Consider the following 12,480-nt stretch of genomic DNA (forward strand, 5'->3'; position numbering starts at 1 on the left):
AACACACTTTCCACTCTTGCAACTTTATTTTCTGGTTGAATAATCACCCCTGTCTTCACTTCAAATTTCTTGAGCTTTTTAAATCCATCAGACCATCAGCTGTACTTAACTGAAGAGTAATTGTATTACCTGCAATGACTTTATACTGACAATTTTTAAGAGGTGAGGTGCATGTGCAATGTGTATGCCAAGAACTTCCCATTGTCTTAGTTTATTTACAGTTTGTTCTTAATGCTGGCTGATTTCACAGTCCTCTGTCAGGGAGAAAACTGTTTAAAACATACTGTTGATTGCTTTTGGTTTACCATATGAGTAAGGGTCATTGATTTGGATGCAGATCTTTGACATAAAGGTTCCAAAAGGGTTTTTATGTCATGTCCTGCCTCGCCCTAAGACATCAGGTTAGTGAATTGTTAGCCAGCAACCTCCGTTACTTTTCCTGAACTACCAAGATTGCTATGATCTGCATGAAAGCTGTTTTACTCAGCAAATCGTAGGCTAAGGGTGTCAGTGATGTTTGTTGAAGACAAAGCACAGACAGTGTTTATCACATTCAGTAAAAAGATTGTGGGGTTGTTTTCCTAGCTTAGTTATTTTCCTTCATCTTTTGTAGTGGCAATTTGCTTTCGTTACCAGTGTATGTCTTGTAGAATTAAATTATAAAATGTAATTATCTAGTAGATAATGGAAGTACTACTTTTTTTATCCTGATGCATATTCAAAATACAGATTATTATAATTATTATTTATTAATAATAATAATCAGTATTGTTGAATGTGCCTTTTGGATTAGTCCACAGCTGCCAAGCTTCTGTGCTTCAAAAAACACATTTACTTCCTTATTAACCTCAGCAAATAGAGGACCACAATGGACAAAAACCAGTCTTACAAAAGTTATCTAATTACTTAAAGAGTGCAGCTGCTTCACTGACCACCATGTATTTCTGGGGAGGAAACGTCCTCTCTCCAGGCTGTCCCCGAGAGCAGCATCTGGAGGGCTCTGCAGAGCATCTGCGCAGGATGGTAATTCCCTCTCCTTCCTGCCAGAAACATCTCTACTCCACTTTGGCTCAACCACGTGAACAGTGATGACTGCATGTGGCCCCATGGAACAATCTGAAGACACTTATCATTTATATTTTTATCATGTTTTAATACAGTTCTGGTGGCAGCTGTTATAGTGACAGTACTGCTTTTATGACATCTGTTTATCCTCTGGATTCAGACCACTCGATAGAAATTCACACATCCAAATATGTTTTGTTAAATTGGCCTTAGCTTTGGCTGAGAGGAACCATTGCTGATGGTTTTCTCTCAATTTCCAGTTTTGTTCAGTTAGTTTTACAATTAGCAGAAGCAATTAGATGACTAACAAATGCTGTAATAACCATTTTCTGAAGTAGCACTGGACTTGCCCTCAGCTGAACTGGACAGACATGAGCAATTTCCTTCAGAATTGCTAAGAAAATTCACTCACATGTCTCTAGAGAAATAACAAAGTGAAAAATAAGCCCGTTCTGAATTCAGCATGGAAGAATATTTGATCTTTTAAATCCCTCAGTATCTTGTTAGCTGAACACACAAAAAAACCTCATGGAAAAACTGTGGCGCCAAATGTTGTGGGCGTGTTGAGGCACCTTGTCGCTTTAGTCACCTGCACAGATGATTTCCTTCAGTCACCCAAACTTCTCCTGCTCCAGCATCTTCCAGGAAGCAGCAGGTTAGGTGTGCAGGCATGGCATGGCCATACAGTCGTGCTGATAGTGGTACCAGCAGCGAAGAGGCTGGCCAGTTCTGGTGGCCACAGGACAGACATATTATCTTGCATTAGGCAAATGTGGAGCACTTCTGGGCTACATGAGGTTCTAAAGGATTTCTTTGCTGAAAAACAGCCTAATAAAAATTGTGTTAGAACCCTGTATGAACTGAGCTTAAATAATGCATAAAACGAGTTTTTACAATGGGTAATTCAAAGCACTAGTGTCCATAAGAAATAAGATTATGAAATTAAGCTTGATTGTTGCTATATTTAGATCCAGTCCCTTCTAAGCAGCAAGAACAGAGCACCAAATGTATCTTGAACCCCCCAGCTTGTTTTATCTTAATTTCTTTCCTATATACTTGCGAGAAGCTTGAGAATTTGATGTAATTCAATGCCAATGTCATTCACCATTCTGTATTTCTTCTGCTTGCTTCATTTTCCAGTTTCCCCCTGATAAAACAATATTAAGGTTTCTGACTTGCCACACAAATTGCCATTTGCTGTCACCTGACATGAAAACCGCTAGTTTCACCTTCCTGGCGGAAAAGTCCTTTGTGTAGATGCATAGGTTACAAATTACATCTAATGTGAAAGAATAAGACATGTAAGTAACATCATCTAGCACACTTCACATAGCATGTGGAAATGTTAGGTGGTGTTTATTGATTTTGCTGAGTTATACAGGAGGGGCTGCCTAGATAATACCTAGATTGAAACCAGGGTTTAAAGTTAATGCCCTATTTGAAAGACATTTTAACAGCCTTGGGGCAAAATGATTTGTGTTGTTTTGGCTAGCCCAAGGTTACAATGAAATACTGTCTTTATTACTTCCATACCAGGGCTCCTGTGCCTCTGTTAGGAATTAAAATGGGAGCATTGCAGATTTACAATACGGAGAAAAGCAAAGATAGAGAGAGCCTCAGGATTCAGAGCCAGGGCAGGTGGCTGAGACATGGCCGTGCAGCCAAACACGGGCCATTACAGAATTGCTTGCTGCAAATAATAAACGCTGGATTACACACTGACTTTCATCTTAATCCTGCTCATGTCATTGTATGGGGATAACACTTTTGCATTATTAAAATTGTGCTTTTTTGAATTAACTCAAACAACAAAGCACCTGTAGTTCCCAGGGAAGGCGGGGGGAAACAGAGAAGCCCCCAGCTCAGCAAAACGCTCCTGGGTCTCTCTCCAGTGGGGGAGGAAGGGGGTTTCCATGAAAGAAAAACAGATAAAAATAGAAAATAGCCTATTAGGAACTACAGAAAAAGGCTTTCGCCAAACCAGTTATTATTTATTCACATACAAAGATAGAAGCAGATAATCAGTTTTATAGGTTTCAGAAAAGAGCCCTTAGCTCAGGACTTGGCTTGAGAAAAATATATTTCCCAGATTATCTTGGTGCCTGGGAATGCCACTAAAGCAGGCAAGGAAAGTACTTTCACATTTTTATATTGAAGATATCTCCTTTTACACAGCAGTTCTTAGGACCAATGTATGTTTTCTACTGGCTCTGGACTGGCTGTAGGGATCTAAATAAAACGTCATGTACCTTCCTGCAGCATTATGAGCACCTTATGTTCTTGATTATTGACCCTCACAGCTCACCCAGGCTGCTAAAGAGGTTTAAACAAAATGTACTTTTCTACATATCAATACATATTACTGTTCTATTGAACTACTTTAAGTTGGTGTAACTTAAATTTTGCCCAGCTTCAATGGAAGACCACCTCTCAAATAGAGGATCTCCACATAATCCGATATTAAGTACTTAATGGCAATAATGTTGAAGCAGGCAATATAGGTATAAAGTAGAAAATTCTTACTGAGCACTGGGCTTGCTGCTTGGTCAGACATTCAAGAACCACTGTCAGAGTATTTCTGGGGAGTTGATTATATTATTGTTTCAGTAGCTGTAATTACTGGGTGTTCATTACATCTTGATCTTAACAAGTTCACTGACTTTGCCTTCAGCAAGGCACTCTATACAAATTAATGAACTTAAGAATGTGGTTAAATTTAGAAGCATCATTTAATTATTTGTTTGGCAACAGACACATTACCCAAGTACATACCTGCTGGCTGTATCTCAGAAAGAGATGCTATAAACAGCTGAGCATCTTTACATCAGAATGCATTGGAAACTGGCATAAGGGAAACACAGCTTTCTGCCTGGCTTATTTTTCTGTCCTTAATGTGCTCAGCAAAAAAAGAAGTATGAATTGTGATCTGATCTTCTCCATTAGAAGATAGCAAATTTATGTGAGCACAGGAAGCACATCATATCTCTGAATATAAATAGACTAAGAGGAAGTTTTGCCAGATAAGTATTTCCTCAGACTGTACTTCTCATCTAAAGGAAATTAGCTGCATTAATTCTTTAAAAGTACATTTGCTGTTATTGGGAATCCTGGAAGGAGGCATGTGGGAAGGGACCATGGAATGTCATCTGCTCCAGTGCTGCCCCCATGCTCCAGCCAGGACCACCCTCTGGGCAAGGACAGCTGGCCCATCAGGGTTTGACCTCCGATTACATTTTAGGACTTCATTTCTGAAGTCATTCTAATTAATTTTTGTCAAATATATTTACTAATTATTCTTCTCATCTTCTACAGTTTTATGGTGGAGGCTTTTAGCAAGACTTCCAACCCTTTATTTTTATTTAGATATAACTACCTAGCATTTCTAAAATGAAACAACATAAAGCTGCCAGTGGACAAAAAGCTAGTTGCTCTCTGAAACCTGCTGAAAAAAAATAGTTGAGACTGCATTTCAGAATTCTTAATTCTCACCAAAGATAGAATATAACTGATTTTTACCAAAGGCAAACACCATCAACTTTTTTTTTTCTACTGGCAGGTGTTTGTCTCCAGTTGTTTATGAGAACACATAAAAGGGCACAGATAGTCAAAATGTTCTACTCACAAGGGAGAAAAAAGTAGTCGGCAATAAAAATACTTAAGAATAGAAAATAACGGAAATAATCCATGAAACGATAGACTAAAATTACAAAGTAGAAAACAGTTCTTGCATTTTTTCATTTGAGGATTTTTTACACTTAAAATATTTATCTGTGGTCTGAACATCTAAAAAAAAAGGATCCATGGAGTGTTCATTATACCAGACTGTATGGTTCATTAATTCGGAAAAAAGTATTAGAAAGCTAGCCAAATTTGACCACTAGCAATTTACACTACCCAGTTTGGCTTAATTCAAGTGATATCAGCAAATCATAATCCTTAGCAAACACTAATCATTATTCATCACATTAGCAAAATGAATCAAAGCAATCCTCTAGCATTAGATAAACATGATTCTTTTCAGCTCCCTTTTGTTTTTCAGGCCACAGGACACAATTCAAACCCTTCTACAGGTTTTTTTTTTGTGAATTTTTGTTGCACAGTTCCACATTAGACTCATTCTTCTTACAGCCAGCATTAAATATCTCATCTGCTTATCCACAGAAGCACTCGCAGGAACTATCAAGAGGTTGTCAAGAGGCAGAGGACGTCACAGGCTGTAAGGAGCAAAATATTGCTTCCCTTGCAGATGGCACCCGGTTTTATCTCAGCAAAACACCAGCTTCTAATCAGCGTTGTCAAGAAATCTTAGAGACCAGCAGCCGTATGACTCGGGTTTCTGTAAATCTGACACAGTTGGAGGCAAAGCCGTAGTGAGAATTAATTTTGCCTGCCATTGTCAGCCTGGATACAAATAACTGAATACCTGGCTACAAATACCTGGCATGAAGTGCCTTCATAACATCTCTCCTGAAATATTAACTCTGTGCTCTTAGTACTTCCACCTACATGAAAATTTTTAAAATAAAGTATATAAATTATTCTCTATTACTTTAGACTGCATGGAAGGAAACCAAAATCAGCCTAACAAGGCTTAGAGAAAAAGGCAGAAGTCATGACCATCTCCATTGGACATGTTGCAGGTGGTCAGTGCTAGTCAGGTCCTGGCTATGGGTTACTAATCCTCTGAAACAAGTAGCAAAGCAACTGAGAAACGTACTTCTATTTCCCTATTGTATTCTTTCCTATTTGGTTTAGGTAGAATAAACAAAGCAGCGGTCAGGACCTGTTTAGCATTCGCATGTTTTGCCAGTCAAAGCCCTCCCCTATTAGCATCAGTGTCTGGATTCAACTTTAAACAAACTTTATTTTATTAAAATCTGCTTTGGGGCAAAATCCAAGCTTGTAAAGCATAAGTCAAATATACTAGTGTTTCAGAATATTCAGTATACGAAAATAGCTGAGTTTTATAACAGAAGCTGTGCGTTGTTTTTGATAACAGGCAAAATTGCTGTCTGATCTTCGAATGTACCATTTAAAATTAAATCCATGAAGGTTGTGTCTGTTTTAGCTTTTTTCCAAAAGTTTTAGAAGTCTCTGAACTTCAGCTAGATAGGCTAGATAGATAGATAGATAGGCTTCAGCTAGAAGCCTATCAGAAGGAGTAAAATAACTTCAAAGGAGAAAATTACTTTGTTCCTGAAACCCAAGGACGAGCTTGCCTATACATATGTAGATTAAAAAAATAGGCTGTTCTTGGTTGGAGCCATAATCTCACCAAGGTATCAGTTTTGCTGCTACATACTTGGATTAAGAAAAAAACATGCATTTTTCTCTGATGTAATAACTCACTAATGCAGACTTCTTTATGGTAGTCATTGTGCGTGTCTTATCACCCATTTTCATGGCTAATTCAAAACGTGGGCATTCTTGATTTAAAACAAGACTACTCCAATGTCATTCAAAAGGTTTTATGTCATCTTGTACAACTTTTTCTTTGGAGGACAGGGAGGGTATGAGGATTTACAGCTGGCCATGCTGCCCCTGCTGCTCTGCTCAGGGCTGACAAGTGGTTTATGATGACGGCTGGAAGCAGCGTGCAGGACACAGCCCATCCCTGGGGGAATTTGCCCTCAGTTCCATGTTACCACTTGAATTTTGATCATCTGTTTGTTCACAAAGTCAGACTATAGATTTCTGTAAAATTATTTCAATAATCCTAGTTTAGGTTTACTGAAATAATAGTAATATGAAGTAATATGAAGTAATATTAAGTAATATTGAAAGTAATATTGAAAATTATATTGAAAGCCACTGATTTTCAATACCATCTCAGTAAACCCTGTCCTGGAGTACAGCTGTGTGTTCACCTTCCTCCATTTTCTTGGGAAGAAACTCTTAATGTAAGCAAAGATGAATATTGCTTTTACAAAAGACCCAAACTCCAGATCCACATGCTGCTCCTATATTTAAACAAGCAAACAAACAAACAAATAAATTGTTTCAATGGCAAAGAATAAGTTCTGAACCTTGTTGATGATTTTTTTTCAAATGGGTGAATTTATTTCTTTTATCAGTTCAGTTTTTACAGGATTAGACACTTAAAAGGTAAATCATCTTGCTATCTTCTGTTTTTGAATCAAGAATATCAAAACATATTTGTCATCACAACCAGTAACTGTTGCTTACATTTACCTTTATGACTTTCCCAAACTAATTTTAATCTCAATACAACCTGTTCTGCTTATTAACATAATTACTGCATATTAACATAATTAACATAAAACCTCCTCTTTTTTCATTCTGTCTCCATTGCTCCCATTACAGTAACTCAAGTTCATTACCACATCTACCTTGCAAAGCCCTTTTTTAGTGGCCCCATTTCTCTTAAGCAATAATTTTGATCTTCATCGCACAGTTCAAGAGCACTCAGATTTAACAGACAGCGTTTTCACATTTGTTGTACTGACAGAGAACACTCTTTTCCTATAATATTTGCGGTATGGGCAGCAAATAAGTTCTCCGCTTTTCTAGCAGCATATTTGGACTCAGCTTTTTTGAAGAGTGCTGTACCAAAAGTTGATTGTAAGACTAGCTGAAATGGCACATGTTGTAAAGTCTATATTGCTGGTTATTTTTACTGTTTATGTTCCTTTAATTTCTGTCTAACAGGAAACTCAGTATGTTGCTGTTTTTCCTCACAGCCTCTGGCCAGCCAAAGTGGTTAAACTGGCTGAAGTTCACTGATTTTTGAACAGAATTCCCCCAAAATATAATGAACGAGTGTGATTAAGGGCTGGAACTCCTAAATGCCACATAAGTAGGAATCGACAGCAGATGTCACTCAGTAAAGTAGACCATCTCAGCAGATGGGCAAATATGAAATGCAAAGGCTTTTCTTGACATCATTTGGTTTTAATATGATGGAAATAAAATGCCTTGTCAGTAAAATATAACCAGACAGTTGCTTTGTAGTCATTTTGGGTACATGACTGGTAATTCAAAGTCCTGCTGCCTTTGCAATATTAATTATTCTGTGCCTCGTTACAGCAAGAATACGTGTCAGACCAGCTGAACGTACCACATGCAGCTGGAGTGGCTCGGAAGTATCTGTTCCTCTATTCACAGTTTAACATCAGTGAAAGATACAAGAAAGCAACTTTGTGGGTCATTTCCAGGATGCTAGTTGATGTATCAGGCAAAATTATAGAGAAGGGGTTTCATCCCACATTTTGGGGTGTTTTTCCCCCCTGCAGCAAATGTGATGTGTACCCCAGAGCAGAAGAGCAGTTCTGAGGAGCTGGGAATGTGAACGGCCTCGGGGGAGCTGGGGCTGCAAGTGCTGTGCTTAATGACATATGTTCCCATTAAAACGTGTAAGCTGTTCTCTTGTACAAGTGGTTAACACCTTTTTAATCAGGCCATTTATTTCATTACAAAAATAAGCACTCTGAGTTGGAAAACAGTACTATTTTATGGTCAGCAGTTTCCACATCTGGCTATATATATACAACTATACATATATAAAAACATGTATATACATAACTTTCAGTGTGACTGAACATATCTGAAGCACACATAAACATAGCATACTACTCACAGCACACATAATACATACTTCTACTGTGATCAAAGCTGTGGTACTCACTAGTATCCTGATGCCATCAGAGGTGCTATTTGAGAGCTGCTTCTCTTAAATGCAGAAGGTGGCTGATGCCTGCTGCTTCCAACCTCACTTTTCAACATGCTTATGAAGTAGAAATCTTGGTCTTTGGAGCACAGTTTAGGATTTGCCTATTTCACTTGGTGCTGAATTTTCTGAGATGGATGAATTACCTGGTGTCTGAGGAAAAATAGTATTTTTTAAAATGTATTTAATTACCACTCAGGTTGTTTATCATGTTTTCTAGGTTGTATTTTTCAATCCCTGCTTTTGTTGAGTTGACTGCCCCCTTTATTAATTGTTAAGCTCATCTTTTGTGACAACACCCAGAAGGCACCCTTTTATAAATCAAAAGTAAATATATTACCCTACCTTGCAGGGGTGCCATAAGGCTTAATTAGTTCATTTTTGTAAAGTGTTCTGAGATTCCCAGATCAGCATCAAATGTTTATTATTAATTATAAGCTCTAGTGAGTATATTGGATGATTTCTTAATTTAATTCTCTTCAGGCATCCTTAAAATAACTAATTTTACAACGTCTTTATTCCTTTAAATTCCTAAAGCACATTTGCTTTTGGCACATGTAGTTCTGTATACATTTTCCTATCACTTTCTGTATTTTTAGTTCTGGATCTTTTTTTCTATATAATAATATGAAAAACAGTCTTTTGCTGTTTTCCTTATGAATTCAGCTATGTGGATTATTCTCTAACAAGAAGGTTTTGTTTAAACATTATATGGTGGTTTTTTTCCTGCAGTGGGGGGTGTTAAGTAATTTACTTGGCTTCCCCTGGGAAATTTGCAGAGATTACATGGCACTACTGTGATTTATCATTTCTACTTTATTTCTGACTCATAAAGCATGCATTATTTTGTGTTTACCTTCAGCAACAGATCACAGGAAATTTCATCATCAATCAAAGCGCTTTAAAATCGGGAGAAGCGATGATGTGACAAAGGCGCAGTTGGCAACTGTGGTTATTGGAGGATCATTTATTGCTTCATTGTGTCGTAACGCTTCTCATTTTATTGCTTTTCCCAGGATCAGGTTCATGTCGCTTTAGTTACTCAGATCCCAGCATCACCGTGTCCTACAGTAAGAACAGTTCTGCAGATTGGACTCAGCTGGAGAAAATTAGGTTTGTTACAGCTTTTTAATCATTTTCCTGCTTTCCGGCTGAGCAGGTGATGTTTAAACCTGGCTCTTTTAAAACTTGTTTTAATTGTTAACTTTTCTGTGCCTGCTTGTTCATGCACATTAAAAGATGAGGGGTGAAACTGTCATCACTAAACCTAATTTCAGAACTGCTACTGGGTTTAGTAAATCACAATTTCATCCATTGATGATGTGGGAGGTAAGGAAGGGAATGACTACAGAGTTGAAATGTGACTCCAATAAAACCCAAAACTTTGATGACTTCTGTATTTTAGCACCATTTAATTTCAGCAAGAGCCATAATTTATAGTGTCACAAGTTTCTACTTTGGTAAGATAAATGCTCAATAAAAAGAGTTTATAGTTTAATATAAACTGTTGGCTCCTAACACTCTTAACACCAAGATTATGGTGGATTATGCCTTGTTTTTAAACAAATTCATTTACATGAAAGCACAAAGGATTATGAATGGGGATTTAAAAATCTTTCATTACAACATGCACACCTTTAAATAGAGAGTCAGTGTCAGAGGTGTTTTGTTCCAAGAGAGCAGAACCAGCACTTTATTAAATAATATTAGGAAAGGTATTTTGTGCATTGGCATGTAAACATAGTTAAACAGCTGGGGAAGAAAAAATGCCATTCATATGTAATGTCCTCATAGCATCTCAGTCTGCCCTCTTGCATTACCTTGCTTGAGCCTATTTTCAGTCTACTGAGACAATTTGCAGAGCGAAAGATGACTTAACTTTTGATGAGTAAGCAAAACTCTATTTGAAGGGCTGTGGAGTTCAGTATCTCATCCTCCCACTCCTTGTGGGAGTGGGATTACGATTTCATTGATGAAGGCACAAATTACGAACAATTTCAGTAAAACAAATGGTGCTAATTCTTATCTCAGAAAAATATAAAGCAAGAGTAACTTTGCTGCAGCCACTGCAGTTGCCTCAAAGTAACCACACAATACTTCTTTTTTGTCATGTAGATGCAAAATTATGCACCTAGTCCATACCATCAGTTCTGTTATGCTCATAACTCTGCAAGCCAGGAAACTCAGCACTTGTGATGGTGCAAATAGACGCTCTTGAAACCAAATTTTTTTGAAGATAATGCACATACGGTTTGATCTGTGTTCCTTTAACTTTGCTGGAGCTGGCAGTAGAAAATTGGTCAACAGAGCAATGTTGTGCAAAGTGGAGAGGATGAATTACGAAAGGATGCTCGTTTCTCCTGTGGTTCATATGAATTACAGAATTTATTTAAATGTGCTCCAGTGGCTTTCACTGCACTACATGCAGCTCCAAGGAATGGTAGGAGAACTGGGAAGAGGTGGGATAGGAGAGTGGCTCTGAAGGAAGGTCTTGTGTCAGTGGGTGTTGTGTTGGTTTGCCTGTGGGTGTTGCATCGGTGTGTTGGTGGGTGGTGTGCAGTGTGTGCTGTATCGGTATGTGCTGTGTCGGTAGGATTTCAGCTCTGGACTCCCAGGAGGGAGGGGAAGGATCTCTCAGGGAAGGTGGGAGCCGTGCATGGGCTCAGGGAGAAGCAAGGACAATGTCTCAGAGCTGTGCTGCAGTGAAGTATGACAGACAAAATGTTTAGCAAGTGCAGGGTGGTTCATGGGGGAATGTTCTAGGTTCCCAATGCAGGCCCAATACAGTTGCTTTTCGATGTTTCACTAGACTCCAATGTTTTGCTTTACAAAGAGAAGTTCCTCTATTTTGTCTTATTTAGACAAGTAATTGGTGCCTTTTTTCCCTAAAAGCCCTGACAAACTATTAACCCACCAAAGCATCACTGCCAGGGCAGAAACTAGGTTGAGCAGCTGACATCTTGCAAACCCTAATTTTGTATCTCCTTGCAGCCTGAGGTTCAAATGTAGCTAGTGCCCTTGCTGGATGATTAACAAAACAAAAATAATAATTCTCATCATCCTTTCCTTGCACATAGACCTCAGTCCTGTCCATTGCTAGCAGCGATGTTAAGACACTTACCCAGAGCTTGGGGTGAACCTCACTCCTTTCACAGCTCTGAGGGTGGCTTTGGGAAACAGAGCTCAGAGCCCTGATCAGTGCTTGATCATAACACTCCGAGTCTGCCTCTCCTCCCCACATTTTCCATTTTCAGCAGCGAGAGAGAGAACAAGTGGATTGTTTCCTCTGTATTGTTTTTGAAGCAAAAAGTGAAAAGAAAGGCATGGGATTGGAAGGACAGGTTTGTCAGAGAAAATTCACCATGAAATTTCCCTCTGGCCATTCTGCTTTATCTGGATCTGTGAGTTCATAGAATTTATATGTTTCTTTTGGAAAAAGCTTATTTTTGTAAAACACTTCCTTCACATTTCCTTTTGGCCATATCTGCAAAATACCCAGTCACCTAGGAGCTGTGACCACCATAGAGTATGAATGTTGCCCTGCTCTTTCTTCCTGCCCTCCAAACATTTGCACTGATCTGTTATTTATTGCCTTAGCTTGCACTTTCTTTGAAGCAAGGCCATCTGCTCGGGCTGTATGTAGACGCTGGTGGGACTCTGCCTCAGGGCAGGTATTAATATTTTCTGATTTCCACTGAAGATTTATCAGCATACAACATACATCATTA

At 38.4% G+C, this 12,480-nt stretch overlaps 1 protein-coding gene across 2 annotated transcripts in view; it reads left to right on the forward strand.

Moving 5' to 3' along the window:
• RELN (reelin) overlaps positions 1 to 12,480 on the forward strand; it is a 289,062-nt gene that overhangs the window by 148,670 nt on the left and 127,912 nt on the right. For both annotated transcript variants that reach the window (XM_065049108.1, XM_065049107.1), the window contains exon 9: positions 9,769 to 9,865. In XM_065049108.1, coding sequence (XP_064905180.1) covers positions 9,769 to 9,865 — 97 coding nt within the window. The remainder of the gene's footprint in view (positions 1 to 9,768; positions 9,866 to 12,480) is intronic.

The sequence above is a fragment of the Columba livia genome, chromosome 1, assembly GCF_036013475.1.
Source record: "Columba livia isolate bColLiv1 breed racing homer chromosome 1, bColLiv1.pat.W.v2, whole genome shotgun sequence".
NCBI lineage: Eukaryota > Metazoa > Chordata > Aves > Columbiformes > Columbidae > Columba > Columba livia.